The sequence below is a fragment of the Arachis hypogaea genome, chromosome 12 (assembly GCF_003086295.3).
Source record: "Arachis hypogaea cultivar Tifrunner chromosome 12, arahy.Tifrunner.gnm2.J5K5, whole genome shotgun sequence".
NCBI classification, from domain to species: domain Eukaryota; kingdom Viridiplantae; phylum Streptophyta; class Magnoliopsida; order Fabales; family Fabaceae; genus Arachis; species Arachis hypogaea.
Genome location: NC_092047.1, coordinates 76,316,171 through 76,334,533, shown reverse-complemented (window position 1 = coordinate 76,334,533; position 18,363 = coordinate 76,316,171). Strand labels below are relative to the sequence as shown.

Below are 18,363 nucleotides of genomic sequence, written 5' to 3'. Positions count from 1 at the left end.
TTCCACACGTGGTCCGGCAACTCTTTGAAGGCTAACGGAAGCAAACACTCCATAAATACATGACAATCATGAGTTTTCATCCCAAACAATTTTCCTCTCCTGACATCGACATACCATTGTAAATTTGAAACATATCCATCTAGCATTTTCAACTCTTGTACCCATTTACAAATATTTTTTTGTTGTTAGAGTGTCAAGACATAGTTGCCCTTAGGCTTTGCCCAATGACCTTCACGTACTTGCACCAAATTCAAATCCGGTCGCCTAGAAAGAACAGCCATGTATAACCTTGCCTTTTCATTGTCTTTTGTTCTTTCAGTATCCATAACAGTATTCATTATGTTATCAAAAACATTCTTATCAATATGCATTAGATCCAAACAATGATGAACCAAATGATCTTTCCAATATGGGAGATCCCAAAATATACTCCTTTTGGTCCAATTGTGTTCGACTCCATATCCGCTCAATCGCACTTGTCCTCCTGTGTCAACTATTTTAGGATATTGTCTAACTCGTTCCCAGACCTGTTCGCCACTAAGCCTAATAGGAGGTTCTTCATCCTCCTCAACATTCTTCTTAAAACCAACTTTATTACGCCTATAAGGATGACCTTCAGGTAAATATTTCCTATGACAGTCAAACTACGAATTCTTTCTGCCATAATCTAACCAAAAGGCCTTGGTATCCTTCATGCATATTGGACATGCTAATCTTCCCCCCGTGCTCCAACCAAACAACATTTCATAAGCAAGAAAATCGTTAATGGTCCACATTAATGCGGCCTTTAACTGAAAATTCCTCTTACTATGAATGTCGTATGTTAGGACGCCTTCATCCCACAACTCTTTAAGTTCATCTATCAATGGTTGAAGATAAACATCAATTTTTTCTTTGGAATTTTCTTTTCCAAGTATGATGCACGTTAGGAACAAGAAAGGATCTTTCATACACATATGAGGTAGAAGGTTATAAGGGGTGACTATAACAGGCCAGCAAGAGTACGGTGTGCTAAAATGAACATTAGGAGAAAACCCATCAGAACAAAGTCCAAGTCTAAAATTATGCGGTTCGCTTGCAAAATGAGGATGCTTGGTATCAAAATGTTTCCATGCTTCACCATGAGAAGGATGTGTCATCACGTCGTCGTTTTTGTGATTTTGGTGATGCCACAACATATGAGGGGCAGTACTCATTGATGCATACAACCTTTGTAGCCTTCGAATCAATGGCAAATAATGCATTCTTTTATATGGAACCTCTTTATTTTTACCCTTCCTAGGCTTAAATCTATGCTCCCCACAAAATTTACATTGTCTAAGATCTTCATTCTCTTTGTAATATATCATACAACCATTGACACAACAATCTATCTTAACCCTCCTTAAACCCAAGCTGGGAAACAATTTTCTTAGCTTCATAGTAATTAGCAGGAATTTCATTTGGAGTTGTTTGCATTTCTTTAAACAAAGTTGCCCACTGGTCAAAAGATCCCTGGGATTGGTTTTCCTCTGATTTTATACTCAGCATCCTACTAGCAAGTGACAATTGTGAATGGATACAATTTTTCCACAAGGGTTTACTAACTGAATCTAAGAGGTTATAAAATCTCTTAGCATCTCAATTTGGTTCCTCCACTGTTGGTTGCATGTACATGTGAAACTCAGGTTGCAAAGCATCAACAACCATCTCATGATAACAATCAAAATTTTCTTCCCATGTAACACCACCTAATGCAGAGCTACTTTCAATGTCTTCATCTATACTAATATGATTCTCTGTGGTTATCTCCTCTCCATGCTCTGTCCAAACCCAATAATTAGTTTAAACCCATGGGTATATAGATCAATCTTAATGTCGATCAACTGTTTAAATCTCCCATATTAACATCTGGCACATGGACACCTAACTAAACCTCCTCTGAGAAATTCATGAGTTCTAATACACACATCCACAAATTCATTTACCCCTTTAACAAAACTAGGCTTAAGACCTCGCCTTTGGTCATACGTTCTATCATACATCCAACTTCGGTTCTGGTATTCCATTATTAATGATTTTAATTTCCTACATATCAAATGGATAATATTCAATTTTTAAATTTTTTTTGTTCAACGAAAAACCACAACAAATAAAAGTCTTATCATAAATATAATTTATACTTTCACCATGAATAGTTTACCCAAACAAGCATAGATAAGTAAGTATAGATAAGCATGCATAATAATTTAAAAGAGATAATAAAGATAAAGATAAATTAAAACTCAATAGTTTAACAGAGATAAATAAATAAAAAAGTAGAAGGTTAAACCTTAAATAGCTTCTCTGGGAGCCTTAAACTCTACCAATACTTGAGATAGTGTAAATGAATGCCACTGTAACTTTGATAATACTTGTGACTATGTCAATCCTATCAAAAAATATATATAGGCACATCAACACTAAAAATAATACATAAAAATCTTATCATGAAAACCTTGTAGTTTGCATAAGATATTTTATTTTCTATAATTTACTTTTAATTATTAATATTAAATTTATAATTTAAAAAAATATAAAATTAATTTCTTAAACTCAATAGAAAAATAGCTAAACAAATACAATAGTATCTATTGAATCTAGTATATACTAAAATCAATCAATAATATAAAATATATATTAAAGAAACTTCTCTTTCATTGATGGATTTTAGTTTCCTGCACACCTCAAATAAATTTTATTGACTAGAAGTAATACAAGTACAACCTCAATTAGTAACTATGAATTAAGGTAATGAAACATAAGATGTTAATAAATTAGTAACTATGAATTATCTGATTTACAATTTTCCTGTAATGGAAATGTTTAAGCGAACTTCTTTCTGATTGATTTAGCACCATGTTATACATCTCAACAAGCGACTTACATTTGCTCCATCAGCTCTTGCTCAGAAAAATCCCCTGGTTTGTCAATCTTGTTACCAAGAACCAACAGGGGAATACCATTTAAAGAATGCTTGCTCAACAAGTCATGAAGCTCATTTCTAGAGATAGGTATGTTGTCATGATCAGCTGCATCAACAACATAACTGCAGGTTGCAACAGAGATAGAGTTGATGATAATAATGCTTAGTATACTAGTGTACATAGATAATCTACAAGGATTTCTACAATGAATAGGAGAACAAAAAAAAAGAGAGAGATCATATAGATAAAAAAAAGAGAAAGATCATATAGATGAAAATTTGATTGCAGTAGTTAAGAATGGTGCTATTGCAGAGAAGGGTAAGCATGAAGCTTTACTCAATAAAGGAGGTGACTATACTTCGTTGATAGCATTGCACACAAGTGCTTCATCTTAGATTGATTTTTAGATGAATACAATTTATTCATTTTTGAGAAATTTTGTATCTACTTTATTTTATGTAGTACATTGTGTTAACAATTATATATGCATATTCATTCTGCACAATGTGCACAGGTTTAAGTCTAGTGAAAAGAAATAAGTAATAACACATCTTCTCAATTTAAGTATCAATCTTTTTTTTTATTTTTTTATTATTCCTATCAATTGCCAATATAATATAAAAAAAATGATTCCTCAAGAGACGAAGACAACAATTACAATGTTTGTGGTTGGAACTTGAAAGCATGCATGTACTCATAGAGATATTAAGGCTTGGTTTGGTAAAGCTTTTCGAAGAGGTGCTTGTGCTTTTTAAAAGCTCAAGCTCCTCATTTTGTGTTTGGTAAATTAAAAAGATCATGTGCTTGTGCTTGCAGCTTTTAAAAGATCGGGGTACTTTTGAAAGCACCTAAGGTAGAGCTTTTCAAAGTTGGCTTGTGCTTTTCAAAATTTAAAAGTCTAATATAACCTCATATGTTAACTAATTTTCAAATTTAATGCTTGCATTTATGTCTATTATAGTATTTTTAAATTTTAAAAGCTATTTTACTAAACACAATTGTTGTTACTTGTACTTATTAAAAGCTATTTTTAATTTAATTTACCAAACATAAATGCAACAACTTTTAAAAAGCCATCTTTTAAAAGTTAGCTTTTATAAGCTACTTTTGAAAAGTAAAAGCTTTACCAAACCAAGCCTAAGAACAATTAAATCTTATTGAGCTCAGAGCTTAACAGACAGCATGAAATCAAATTATGAGGAGAACAAACAAAACAAGAACAAATAATACCAGTTTGCAATAGCTTTTGGCCTAAACATTCTTGCCGGTGGTACATCAAAGAGAAACTAAAGCTAGAGAATATATTTTCATTCTGGAATCATAATTCTGAAAAAGCCAAATTGAATAACAACAAATATACACACATATTTATATATAAAAAAATAAATGAAAGAAAAAAATACAAAGAGGGGTTGGCACAATTTATCAAGTCTTGTTAATAATGACAAAGACAAAATAAAAATTATATAGGAGATTGATGCATTTTACTTTTTAATTGTTAAATGTCAAAGGAGTTGTACTATAGAGAGCCAAATTTAAATTGATGAGTTGTTAGCTTCAGTTAGGACCATATCACCTCATTCAGCTTTTGAAAACTTAATTAATTTTTTCAATCAAATCATTTAACTAATTAACAGAATCATATTCTAAAACCAATACACTAGATGCTAAAACAATTTCTACCGCAACCATAAAACAAAGAGAAGAAGAAAGAATTGGGCGATTGTTGGTCCTTTGGAAGCATTGGCGTCCCCACTCAGCCATAAATCAAGTCACTTGTATAAGAAAGTAGTAGTCTTATGTTCAAATCTATAATCAAAATTAATTTATAAGTTATATAAGCAAATATGATTCATGTTTATAAACAAATTTCATAAATAATATAACCAAAGTGTAAAAAATCTAAGTATCTGCAGAGAATGTTTTATTTTCTTTAACGCTAACTATAAATTATAATCAGTCTCGTATAGTTTATTGATTAACACATCTATTTACACAAGAACACACACATGAAAATAGTAAATTACTATATCATTTCCAGGCAATAACGAATTCACCTTTTTGTCTTTTCCACACAAGTCAACAAAGCAAAGCCTTATGCTGATAGAAGTTACACAAACAGCTTCCACTCACTTTTCTGTTTTCACACACAAACACTTTTAGTGTTTGCTAATAATCTTGTATTAACAGAACACTGCTTGAATTGAAGTAGCATTGCATCAATCCTATATTTAAATTTGTCAGAAAGATAACTTTGAAAGCTAATGATATTTTCACTTTTTCTTTTCCAATTTTGATCAGTTTTGAAGAAGATGAAGTATACAAATATGAGTTTGGCCAAGCACACCAAACAGGAAAGTGATTGAAGCTCAATGCTCATAGTTAGCATCGTTGATGAACTAGGGAAAATAGGGCTAAAGAAGTATATATTACCTGTTCGACATCACAAAATTCACATCACGTGCAGGAAGAGAATTAGGGTTTCGAAGCTGCCATACAACCAGCAAGGCAACAAAAACTTGTTAATGTTAGCAATTAGGGTTTCGAAGCTGCCACACACAGAGAAAGAAGAGTTCATAGCTAATAAGCAATAAAGGAGCAAGAATTGAATTAGCAGACAAACCGAAGAAGAAAGAGGGGAAACTGACCCTCGCTGGAGTTCTACTCGCCTTGGGTTCGTTGTCAGCTTGTGCAATTAGCTGCCGCGCTGGACTACTGAGTAAGGCGCCAGTGGCACTAGCCACTGGGGAATTTGGGGATGAAATGGGGAATTTGGGAAAAAAGGAGGGAATCGTGTTTCTAAGCTTTGGACGCGGGAAGTGGACGCGGGCAAGTATTTTTAGTGATAAAAATTGACGGCATATTTGTCGATTTTAATTTAAAAAAATTAACACCCTAGCCGTCTATTTTATACATTAAATTTACACCGTTCATTTAATTTTAGAAAGCGATCTAAACCATTTAAATTTATCGACGGTAATTGTTATCGATATTTTAACTAATAAAATAGACGACGTTTTTGTCGATTTTAAAATTAAAGTATTCTAAACCCCAGGTTCGTCGACAATGTAACGATAGGCTAATGCATCATAAAATTATCGATGACCTTGCTGTCGATTTTAATATTTTATTTTTAATTTCTTTTTTAGAAATATCGACAGCAAGCCGTAAAAAAATATCGACGGCAGAAATAATCGTCGATATTTGGCGTAAAAAAATGCTTTTTCTAGTAGTGAGTTGTGTTTTGGTCAACTATTGGTCAAAAGTTATTGGCTCTATTTTATTCATAGATATAAAGGGTATGGACGCGAGACATCTTGCTCTGTCAAGCATCATAAGCTAAATTCTAAGGAATGAATTTCCCTCCTATTTTTACTCCAATACAGAAACTGGTCTTTTTTATAGATAATCTTATTCTTGTTATTTTGGTTATTGTTTGATTGCTAAGTGATTTTGGCCTACAAGTGCATTTTATGGATTCAACAAATGGTATGCTTTTTTTTCTATCCTTTGGGGATTGATTTTTCTTATTACATCAATATTGTGCATATATGTTTGTCTCACTAGACATGTTAGTTTTTTTTTTTAACGTAAAAACCATAAAAGAGTAATTGCATATATGAGCTTGGCTGTGATGGAATAACATGCATGTGTAGTGCTTAGTCTTTGTAGGATGAAAATATTGAGGCAGAAGGCCCTTGATTTGAGATATTTCTTAGTATAAGTTTTAAAGTCAATTTAACTCCTAACATTTATTGAATTAGTTAATTAGTATGATTATTTAGCATTTTTGTGTGCATAGAATTATTTTGTGATGGAAGGACATGAAATATCAAGGGCATCATTTTTTTTCTTGATGCTATTCTCTAGTTAGTTTCATGGATAATTTTCCCATTATTAAAAGGTAAGGACAAATGTAAAACTTTGGTTTTAAGCATTAAGGCACAACATTATTCTTGACATTGATATTTATATATTGTGCTATATTCTTGTCTTAGCTCTATAGTTTGATAACTTAAGGCATGGATTATTCAATGGCATTTGGAATCCTACTCATCTTTTATATTCGGTATTTGAGTAGGTGTTCATTACCATTCCATTATCAATTATTGATATATGTTGTATCTTTAAGCATGATGTGCCTTGTTAATTTAGTTGCTCACTTTTTTTCTTCTCTAAAAAAAAGTTTCTCATGTCAAAGTATGCATTTAGGTTTTGAAGGAGCTTATAAGAACCAGCAGGCAAAACTCTTTGGCAGAATTAGTTCACTGTAAGCTTATTTCCATGTTAACCAACATGTTTTACTGATGTGTGGTCTTTTAAAGTCAAAATACAACTATATTAGATGGGGTGTTTTGTATGTTCTTGAGAGGCTACTTATGAGATGAAAATTTTTGTTAGATGAGCATAAAATGCAATAGTCAAATAGCAAAGGCTGTGAAAAAAAGATTGGCATCTTGAGAAGGCCAATGCAATGATAGAGACAAGGAGTAGTGCCTTGAAGTTGGTGTTTCATCAGATAAATGAAATAGACTAAATGAATATTCTAAAAGTAATTGTTTCTTCATTCAATGCTTTGAACTTATTGTTCTTAATCTCTTGGCAATATATACTAGAATCATGGAAATTGTGATAACTGTTGTAAGAATAATTATGGTAATCATGCAAATTTTTTTAAGCTCGCGTATGAAATTGCGGCGGTTCGAAGCCGTCACAATTTTTTTTTGAAAACCCACATAAAAACCGCCGCAGATTTTTTTTTAATCCATTAACCAAAATAGCAGCCACAAAATTGTCAACCTAATTTGCTGTAGTTGTGCCAGCGGTTCATTAGAACTGCCACAAAATCGAATCTCCCCCTAACCCGTAACACTTGTGGAGCTGCTGGTATGTCGTTTTGCGACGGTTTAAAACCGCCGCAAATCCAAAAAAACCACCGCCGATTCCTGTTTCTCTTGTAGTGTAACTACTCATGCTTCCTTTTATTATAGAAACCAGGTAAAGGAAGTTTTTTTTTTTTTGAAATAGATAGAACCTTACCAAGAACAGTAACAAGAAAGTCGGACCAAATACCTCTAGCCTCCTCCATAAAAGCAAAAGCACAACTATTAGATTTTGACCAGATCCCTACTCCTTGAATAGTCGCCACTTCGATTTTGACCTAAACATCAAGATTGAAATCACGACCAATAGATAACAAGAAACCACAAGCTGATATCAATTCTAAAGGAAGAAAATGGAATCGAGAAAAAGAAAAGGCTTACAGCGACGATGTCAGGGTCACACCAGGGAAGCTGGTCTTTGCCAGAGAAGAAGTTACCAACGGAGTCAACTATCATTCTGAGTTTCGCTTCAAGCTTCGCCATTCAACAACAACCCCCGAGTTTCCATCGATTTGGGCGGAGCTTTTCACGAATCGCTGTAGGAATGATCGACAAGAAAATCTCTTTCTTCGCTGATAATAAAATAATTAATAAACCTACAATAAGCTTTATCAGCATCAACAGCAATAAGAAGATAGAAAATGCAAAGAAAAATTGATAAACCTAAAATTGGGATAGAAAAATTGAGCCCTAACTACCAGAATTACAAAATCAGAGTATACCTGAAATTCACTAAGGGAGCAAATGCAACAAGAGCGGCAGTAGAGAGAGCTCTGTGATGACAGCGATGAAGAAGGTAGACGCGAGAGAGCGGCGGAGAGAGCTCTACAACGATGGTGACCAAGGGAGCAGACGCGACGAGAGCGGTGGCGGAGGGAGCTGGTGCGACGCAAGGGATGACAGAGAGATCGTGCGATGCGAACGGCGGCAATGGCGGAAGAAGCTCGTGCGACGAAGAGAAGAAGCAGCTTGTGAGGAAGAAGCTCGTCTGTGAAGTGTGAATGAAGCTCGAGTTGCTCAGGTTAAGTTAGGTTTACATCAATATTTTCTCACGGAATATTTTAAATTACAGGCAGATTTTTTGTCGGTAATAATTTATTAAAAAGCAGCGTTTTTGTTCATTTAAATACAGACGGATTTTTCGTCGGTAATTATTTCCCACAAAAAAATATAATTTTTCCGACAGAATTATCGACAGATTCTCTTTTCTCTCTGTAATTTATGCTAATTCATTTTTCTTTGTTTCCGACAAAATTTTCTCGCAAAATCTGTCTGTATTTTCGTGGGATAAAATCTGTCAAAAATATTCGTCTGTAATAAATAATTTTCTAGTAGTGCCCATATAAAAAAAAAAGCTAACTTATACTCATCAATGATGTCCTCTATATACCAAAACTAACAAATCCTTAATTAGGTTTGGGCTAAGTTGATTAAGGATTATGCCTATGTGTAATTTTATTGGTCAGATGACACTTGCTTATATGAAAAATCGAATTAAAAACTAAAAAAAGTTGGACTAAGCCAAAAGAATGCAAACGGTGACTCTTTATTTTACGCATTGTGTTATCAACACCCGATACCCTAGCAGAGTGATCTCTTGTAGTAACCAATAAATAAATAAAAGGTAAATATATAAAAAAATATTGGAGCCTTATCTAATTAAGACTCAGTTTGAATAAACAGTTTAATTAAGTTACTTTTTAAAAAATAGCTTAAATAATAAATGCTTATATTAAAAGTAACTTATAAATAAGTTATTTTGTATTTGGATTTTTAATTTTAAAAATACTTATTTTAAGAGAAGAGTGATAAAAAGTTTTTATTTGAGAGAAGTCAATTTTTTTAACTTCTCCATAAGCACTAAAATAGCTTTTTAGAAAGGTATAATTTAGTTTTGAAAATTGTACCAAACATTAATACTATACATTTTTATAAGTTAAAAATTAAAAAAAATAACTTATGAACCTCTCCAAACGAGCCCTTAATATTATTCTTCTTCTTTCTAACCTAAACACACACAAGCAGCCACACCTTAATAAAGAGAGTGATTCAGAGAAAGCTTGTGGCGTAGGAAAAGAAAGAAAGAAAAAAAAAGAGAGATGGAAAGAGTGAGAGTGAGAACAGAGAAACTAGGCAAAAGAGAGAGAAGCTAGAGAAGAAAGAGAAGTCACCGGGGAGGAGAAGAAAGAGCTCGCTGGCAATATTAATAGCGGTGCAAATCGGAAAGAGAGAGTGTTCGCAGGAGAGAAAAGAAAGTCTAAGGCGACGACGACGACGACGCTATTGGAGGAATCCATTGTCACTACTGTCAAGCTAGAGAGGGCGGATGATGAAGGAAAGGGAGGAGGCAACAAAGGGGATGGAAGTCACCGTTGTTGCTATCATCACTGGATCTCTCCGATGTCACTATAGAGCTACTCTGAATGTTGTCAACTCTACTTTATCTTCAAACCTTTTTAACTACTTGTATTTCAACTTTCAACCCCTAATCTCTAGCTTGATGGTCTTTTAGTGTTGGTCTTTGGTCCTTTAGAACTAATTTGTGAGTAAATTTTATATTTATAATTATTTGACCTTACCTCTATAATTGTTTTGATATAAGTTGCGTTGAACTTATAATTATACTTACGAGATTACTATCAAAGTTACTATGAAAAATTTTAATTTGACATGAAAAATCAATTTATTAAAACTAAATGTTTACTTGTGTAACTTATTTTTGTTATTCGCACATGAGGCTATATATTTGTATGAGACTTTATAATTTTAAAATTAATTATTGATACTTGGTATTCTGAAATTGTAAAATACGTTAGAATCCTTTATGAATTAGAAAGTATGATTTGAAATGATTTGTACGAGAAAGTATTGGTTGATCTGATTTGACATCGTATATTTAAAATATTAAATAGTTTGCTATAATTTGAATTATCTGTTTTGAATTGGTTTGGGAGACTCGTATTAGAAAATTATAGTTAATGGCAGTAATGACGCTAATCTAGACGCATATGCCTTAGACCTCAGCTAGTAGGGGCATTGCTAGCCTAACGTGTACGCCACACGTTGGATCTGTTATTATGTATAGACATATGAGAGAAAAGGTCTACGCTTAGAGGTGGAGCCACCCAAGTATAGACTATTTGATTTAATTTCTGGATTGAGAACTTCTTTATTGTTTCACTTATTTATGTAAATTACTATTTTTTTCAATAAAATATACTATTGATAACACTATTTATATAGTCTCATATGGATTATAGATATATTGTCTAATTACTGAATTACAAAATTCATTCTATTTTTCTAAATTAGGAACATTTACCTGAATATGTGGGCCTTTATTTTCCAAGGAGGAATGGCCTGTAATAAGTTCTCATTTTTTGTTAAATTTTTAGACGTTATATGCTCTATATGTTACAGATAGAATCCAATCATATTTATCTATTTTATGTCTTTATTAAAATAATACGTAATTTATTCATTCTAATATGTGTAAATTCATTAGAAATAATTGTAACTTTCTTATTTGATTTGGATTTGAATTTGTTAAGCTTGCTAGAAGACCATGTTCCTAGACGTTAGTCATGTCTCATGATTGTGACATCCCTATAATATGATCACCATAACTAACCTTGAAAAAAGAGAGGAGTGGTTTGAAACTCCAGAATTGTTGTAGGAGGCACATTGTTTGAAGTCATTCTTCGCTATTGCTGCAAGGGAGCTTCACTAGTTTTTAAGAAGAAGAACAATCAGGCATGGACCGACGCTTAGAAGTGGAGGGCACCTTGCCTCCACTGAAATTTTATTTTATTTTAAAAAAAAATTATATATAATATATTTTCGCTCCAAATTTTAAATGATGTCATTACAAATAAATTAATCCAAATTGTTTAAAGGTCAAAAGCTTTAAACCCACTTTTTTTGTATCTCTCTAGCATTTTGACTATTGATTAACCTAATCAAATTAGTCTTCTTCCATTTTCAAGTCTTAGTCGTCATTCTCTTGTTCCCTTAAATCCTCTTATTAGCTTCTTTTCAAATTATTATCAATATTAAAGTCTCAATCTTCCTTTTTTTATTATTTATCTAGTGATCATTTTCTCTTCATCAAAAGGTAAATTTTAAATTCTTTGTATTTTTTTAGATAGCTCTCTATAGCTCTATCTATCTTCCAATTTTATTATTCATCTTTTCGATATTTTCAATTGCAAGTTTAATTTAATCAATTATAGGTATTAATCTAATTTTTAATTCTCTTCATGACTTTATATATTTTATTTTATTCTCAATTTATTGATTCTTATTATTTTCTTTTTTTATCTTTCATTCTATTATATGCAATTAAGTTGCATATAAATTTCTAAAGTGATAGTCACAATATTCATATTCTAAATATGAATGACATATTTATAACACAAGGAAGATCAAGACACAAAAGGTCTCAAACTTACAACATTTTTAAGTTGAATTATTTTATCAAGTGGTTGATAGATAACTTTAAGAGCTTGACAATTGTTTTACAGAGGTAAATACTGAGTTAATTTTTTGTATAGCTTACTTGAATCCAAGTGATTCGTTTTTTGCATTTAACAAGAAAAAGTTTATTTGTGTAGCTGAATTTTATCCATATGAATTTTTTTTCTCTCTATTGATATTTCTCCTGTTGAAATTAATTTTGATTCTATTTGTCAGAACGACATCAGTTGAGAGAATATGTTTTATTATGAATATCATAAAGAGTCGATTTCGTAATCGAATAACATACCACTGATTAAATAATTATTTGGTTACATATATAAAAAAAGAAATATTCAATCAAGTTGATAATAAAGTAATTATTTAATATTTTTAAAATATAAAAACACAAAAAAAATACTTTTAAGATTTGAAGAGAAAAAAAATTAGTGATTAACATAATTTTTTTAGTCCTTGACTGAGAATGATGCTTTTTCGAAACGTGATTCCTCCGGTCAACCAACCCAACGATCCTCATTTCCCTTGATGACATCCAATTCAATTCAATTTTTCCCGAGGTGTTTTTTCCGATTATAGAAATATACGTATATTTACACAACTTATAATTCATGTATTTTACATACATGAATCATTTACATTTTACAATAATAATAATAATAATAATTACAACTCTTGTCGCTTTTAAAAGAAACAAATTCTAAATGATAAAAGAGTAGAAAAATTGCTAAAAACAAAACTCGATCAATCCGCATGGGAGCTTCTGTTTATCCGTAACTCTTTTTTTCCAAAAGACAAATTTTATTAGTGTAATAAAATAAAAGGCCCATTTTGGGCTTACAGCAACAGAGAAATAGGAATTCCCCAACTAAGTAAAAGTATTAGATGTTATCTCCTCATTAAGACATAGAACTTGAAAAAGGGTAAAGTGAAAAAGGAAGAGTTTTTGGAGAAGGAGTGTCGTTCTTGGAGCTTCATCAATGGAGGTGAGTCACTGCTTCTAAAGTTCTGGATCTTGCAATAGCTACTACTTCTTGAGGAGAAATGACTTTGGCTTCAAAAATTCTCAAGTTCCTCATCTTCCAAATCTGCCAGGTTAGTATTGCTGCCAAATGAGTTTCTTTTTGCATCTGCCTACGCTCTTTGAGTTGTTCTTGGAGCCATAACCACCATCTCCATGTTTCTGTTTCTTGGTTTGTCCAGGAAAGGTTTGCTATTTTCCAAGCATTCTCTGATTTCGGACACTGGGTGAGACAGTGGAGAATTGATTCTACTGTAGCATCACAACGATTACAGATTGGGTTCACCATTTGGATTCTAGAGTGCAATCTTTCTTTAACTGGTAAGCCTTCATGCATTACTTTCCATAGAAACATTTTAATTTTGGGCTGGCATTTTAACTTCCAAATTGAACTCCAGACTTCTCTTCTTCTACATTGTTCCGGCAAAATTCAACTGGTGCATGGTAGAACTGAAAGGCCAACGTATATCCAGAGGCAACTGAGTAGCATTCATTCTTCTCTTTACTCCAGGTAACGATATCTTCTGTTGTTCTGATGCCTGTGTTCATGATTGCCTGCGCTACTTTTTGTGTGAATGTTGAGGTGATTAGCTCTTGATTCCAATTTTGATCTGGTAGGAGTAGTTCAGAAACCCAAATCGGGTGATTGTGTGAATGGTTGATAATTTGAATTTCATTTGGTTGAATTTGCTTTATCCAGTTGTCCTCTAAGATTTTAACTGAATGTCCCCGTCCAATCTTCCAAAAAATGCCTTTCTCCAAAACTTTTCTACCTTCCAGAACACTTTTCCAGCCCCAAGATAGATTATTACCTGTTTCTGCGCGTAGAAAGGTTGAAAATTTAAAATATCTGCTTTGATAGACCTTGTAAATTAGAGAGTGAGGTCGAGAGATCAGCCTCCATCCCTGTTTTCCTAACATTGCCAAGTTAAAAACCCTGAGATCCTTAAAATTCAGACCACCTTGGTTCTTTGGTCTACAAGCAATCCGCCAATTAATCCACTGCATCTTCCTCTCTGCGTTCTTTTGGCCCCAGAAAAACTGCATTATTGACTTTTGGATGTCCTCTAATAGTGTCTCGGGGAGTTTAAAGCAGCTCAGTGTGTATAGAGGCACTGCAGTTGCCACTGCTTTTATTAAAACCTCTCTGCCACTAGCCGACAGCAAAGCTCGCTTCCAATGCTGTAGTTTTTGCAAAACCTTGTCTTTGACGAAGTTAAATGTCTCTTTTTTTGATCTATTGACCACTGCTGGAAGGCCTAAATACTTGTTCTGGCAGCCAACATGTGGTATAGACAACAGGGCAGCTAGCTGATCACGGACTGATAGGGGAGTGTTCTTGCTAAAGAAAACAGAAGACTTATCTAAATTTATCACCTGACCACTCACTTCTTCATAGTCTCTAAACAACTTTAGTAAACTTTCGCAATCTTTCATTGTCGCCTTACTGAACAAAATAGAATCATCTGCAAAGAATAAATGACTGACCTTAGGGCATCTGGGGTTCAGTCTCAAACCAGAAAATTCTAGCCTCCGTTCTCCTCTGTGGAGAAGACGGGAAAAACCCTCTGCACAGAACAAAAATAGATAGGGGGAGAGAGGATCACCCTGACGTAATCCTCTACATGGTTTAAAAAAACCATGAGGTTGACCTTCCACAGTAACAGAGTAAGAAACCGTTGTCACACACTCTTTGATCCAGTCCATCCACTTTTTGCAAAATCCCATCTTGCTCATAATCTCCCACACAAAAGTCCACTCAACCCTGTCATAAGCCTTGCTCATATCAAGTTTTAGAGCCAATTTATAGTCTCCATAACTCTTATTCTTCAGAAAATGCATAAACTCATGCGCAATTAAAATATTATCGCTAATCAATCTTCCTCTAATAAAAGCGCTCTGAGTATCACTTATCACCTGATTCATTACATGTTGTAGTCTGTGTACCAAAATCTTAGAAATGATTTTATAGAAAACACTACTAAGGCTGATTGGTCTAATGTGCTTCATAGTGTTAGCATTTCTAATTTTCGGAATAAGGCAGATATTTGTATGATTGAAAGCTTTCAACAATTTACCTCCTGAAAAGAAACTCTTGACTGCACTAATTACATCCTTCTGAATTAGCTCCCAATAAAATTGAAAAAACTTTCCTGTAAACCCATCATCTCCCGGAGCTGAAAATGGATTAATAGAAAACACTGCTGCTTTAATTTCACTGTCTGTTACTGTTCTAGTGAGCATTCGGTTTGTGCGAGCATCTACCTTCGTAGGAATTTCTTCTAAAACTTCCGTAGGTTCTCTTGGGTTGTCAGAAGTAAATAGATTAACAAAATATTCCTGAGCTATAGCTGCAATACCTTGTTGATCAGAGGCCACATTACCACTGTCATCTACGAGTTCTTAGATTTTATTCCTCCGGCACCTTGACTGAAATTTAGAGTGAAAGAACTTTGTGTTTTTGTCACCCCAATTTAGCCATTGCACCCGATATTTTTCCTTCCAAAATCGTTCCTCCTGCTCCAAGTTCTCTGCTAACTCAGCCTCCAATATCCTTATTACTGTGCCATCTGCAGCTGCTCCTTTTTCTTTTTCTTCTTCCAATTTCCCCTGCACTCTTCGGATCTGCTGTTTTGAATTTGAATCTGCTGATTTTTGCCATTCAAACAGTTTATGCCTGCAATGTTTTAGTTTTGTAGCCAATTTGAACATGGGTGAGCCCACTACTTCCAAGTCCCAAGCATGTTTAACAATATTTGATACCTCTTCTTTATCGCACCAACGCTCTTGGAACCTGAATCTTCTTCTTGACCTTCTTTCTTCCTTTTCTGAATTAAGGAGCAAGGGGCAGTGATCAGATCCTGTACCATCCAAATGAGACACGAAACCGTTTGGATATTCTGCTCTCCATTCCGTCGACACAAGTGCTCTGTCTAGTCTTTCTTGAATAAAATTGCCTCCGAACTGCCTATTACTCCATGTGAACTTCTTGCCTTCATATCCCATATCCACCAATTCAGCTTTATTAATAAAATCATTGAATTTCTGAATGGATGATGCTGATTTCATCCTCCCTCCCTCCTTCTCATGGTGGGCCTTTATAGCATTGAAGTCTCCTACCACCAATCGATGCTCTCCCGAAGTATCCATAATCTGAAGTAGCTGTCCGAACTGCGCTTCTCTAATTGTTTCATCTGTGTGGAGATGCACAGCAAAAACTTCCCATGTCTTTACATTTTGACTATCCTCCCATGCAAAGTGCACTAAAAAAGATTCAAAAGCTTTGATTTGCACCCTCGTTTCCTCCTTCCAAGCAACCATTAACCCTCCTGCATGTCCAATCGGGTCCAAGCAAAACAAATTCGAGAAACCAACATCCTTAATCACCCTCTCCACATGCGAGGTATTGTTTTTGGTTTCACAGAGAAACAATACCTCGGGGGAATGGGATTTAACAATCCCTTTAATGTTGTGAACTGTAAGGGGTTTCCCCAAACCCCGACAGTTCCACATTGTCATCTTCATGGATCCTTGGGCGCCAATTGTTGGGCGGCACCCTCCCCCTTCTCAGTTTGACTTGTTTCTATCGAACAATGCTTCTTACTTGCTACCATATCCTCCTTTTCCCTTGTTCTCCTTTTAACCCCTGTTACCTTGTTGCCCATTTTACCTCTCCTTGCCATCTGCTTCCAACTCAACTTGAGTTTTCCTTTGATCTCAGGTGAATTGGCCGAAGCACTAAAAGAGAGTATGCCATCTGAGGTATAATTCTGTTCTGAATTTTCTTCTCTATTCTCCATCTGTGCTACTTTTTCACTATTATATTGCTTTTCCTGAACTGGCTGATCAGCAAGGCCCAAAATCCTCCTCTTCTCTTTCTGTGTTCCACTTTCTACCTCATCATCCTCAACTCCTTTTCGCGTGTTAGCCTCATTAACTGAAAGACTTGCAAAGCTTTTAATCAGGTTTAACGGAGTTGGTTTTCTATCTCTTTGGTTTTTCTTCTCTGACTGTTGGTCAGAATGTGGGTTCTGGTTCTCTTTTTGGGAGCTAACCCTCCTTCCAAATTGTTCAGCTTTGACCCAAGGCCCCCATTTCTCTTCCTCAACCTTCCCTGCCGCTGAATCCTCAAAGAATTTGCTGCATCCGCGAGCCTCGTGTCCCAAGAATCCACAATAGTAACAAAAGTTTCCTATTTTTTCATATTTGACTTGCAGTTCAATCACCTTCTTATCTCCCCCTGCAATCTTCATCGATCTTCGCAATGGTTTTGTGACATCCAACCCAATCTGCACTTTAACTATTTGCTCCTCTTTTCCTCTTAAAATAAATAAGTCAACATCCATCACTTCCCCCATCACTCTCCCTAGCTTCCTACCTAATTCTTTCGTTTTACAATGTTCCGGTAAACCCCACAACTGAATCCATATAGGCACTTTTAGGAATTCAGTTTCCACCATTGAATCTTCTCCTTTCCATCTCTTTAGGTTGAAAATATAATTTTTAAATAGCCAAGGGGCTCCATTCTCAATCCTAATCATCTCAATCTCCTTTTCAAAGAAAAATTGAAACACGTTGCCACCATGATCCAAAACTTTGAAGCCCACCGGCTGTCTCCAGATTGCAAGTAGAGCAGCCTCTAACGTACCAGCACTAAACTTAGGATCAGCCATTAATCTCCCAACTAGACTTCTTGTACATTTCTCCAAACCTTCCTTTATATCCTCCTCCCCAAATTGAATAATTTGGTCTTCCTCCAGTACCTCCAATGCTCCTTCTAACCCCTGAAATGCAGCAGATGCTGCCATGATCAAATCGTATGAGACTTACTCACAGAAATTTAATAAGGATTAACCTCAAAACCCTAGCAGAGTACTTTTTGAAAAACCCTAGTAGCAGGGCACACTTAGTCAATAATCTTGTCTCTGTTTATCCGTAACTCGGTGTCCTAATAATCTCAGAAAAAATGTAAGATATATCTTCAAAGACAATGTAAGTGCCATAAAAATAATAGAATAAATAACAAATGAATAATGCATAT

General features: G+C 34.4%; 1 protein-coding gene across 1 annotated transcript; it reads right to left on the bottom strand.

Moving 5' to 3' along the window:
* Positions 1–13,697: 13,697 nt before the first annotated feature.
* On the bottom strand, positions 13,698–16,841 carry LOC140176763 (uncharacterized). The gene is made up of 2 exons (XM_072208308.1): positions 15,791–16,841; positions 13,698–15,682 (listed from the first exon to the last, which is right to left on the bottom strand). Exons 1-2 carry the CDS (start codon positions 16,839–16,841, stop codon positions 13,698–13,700), a joined length of 3,036 nt encoding a protein of 1,011 aa, XP_072064409.1.
* Between the last annotated feature and the right edge of the window lie 1,522 nt (positions 16,842–18,363).

Bases quoted from the DNA above. Each gene is read 5' to 3' on its own strand.
- LOC140176763 (XM_072208308.1), bottom strand. From the start codon at position 16,841: ATGACAATGTGGAACTGTCGGGGTTTGGGGAAACCCCTTACAGTTCAC. The intron at 15,683-15,790 runs GTGACAAAAACA...CTGATCAACAAG, and splicing joins GGTGCAATGGCTAAATTGGG to GTATTGCAGCTATAGCTCAG.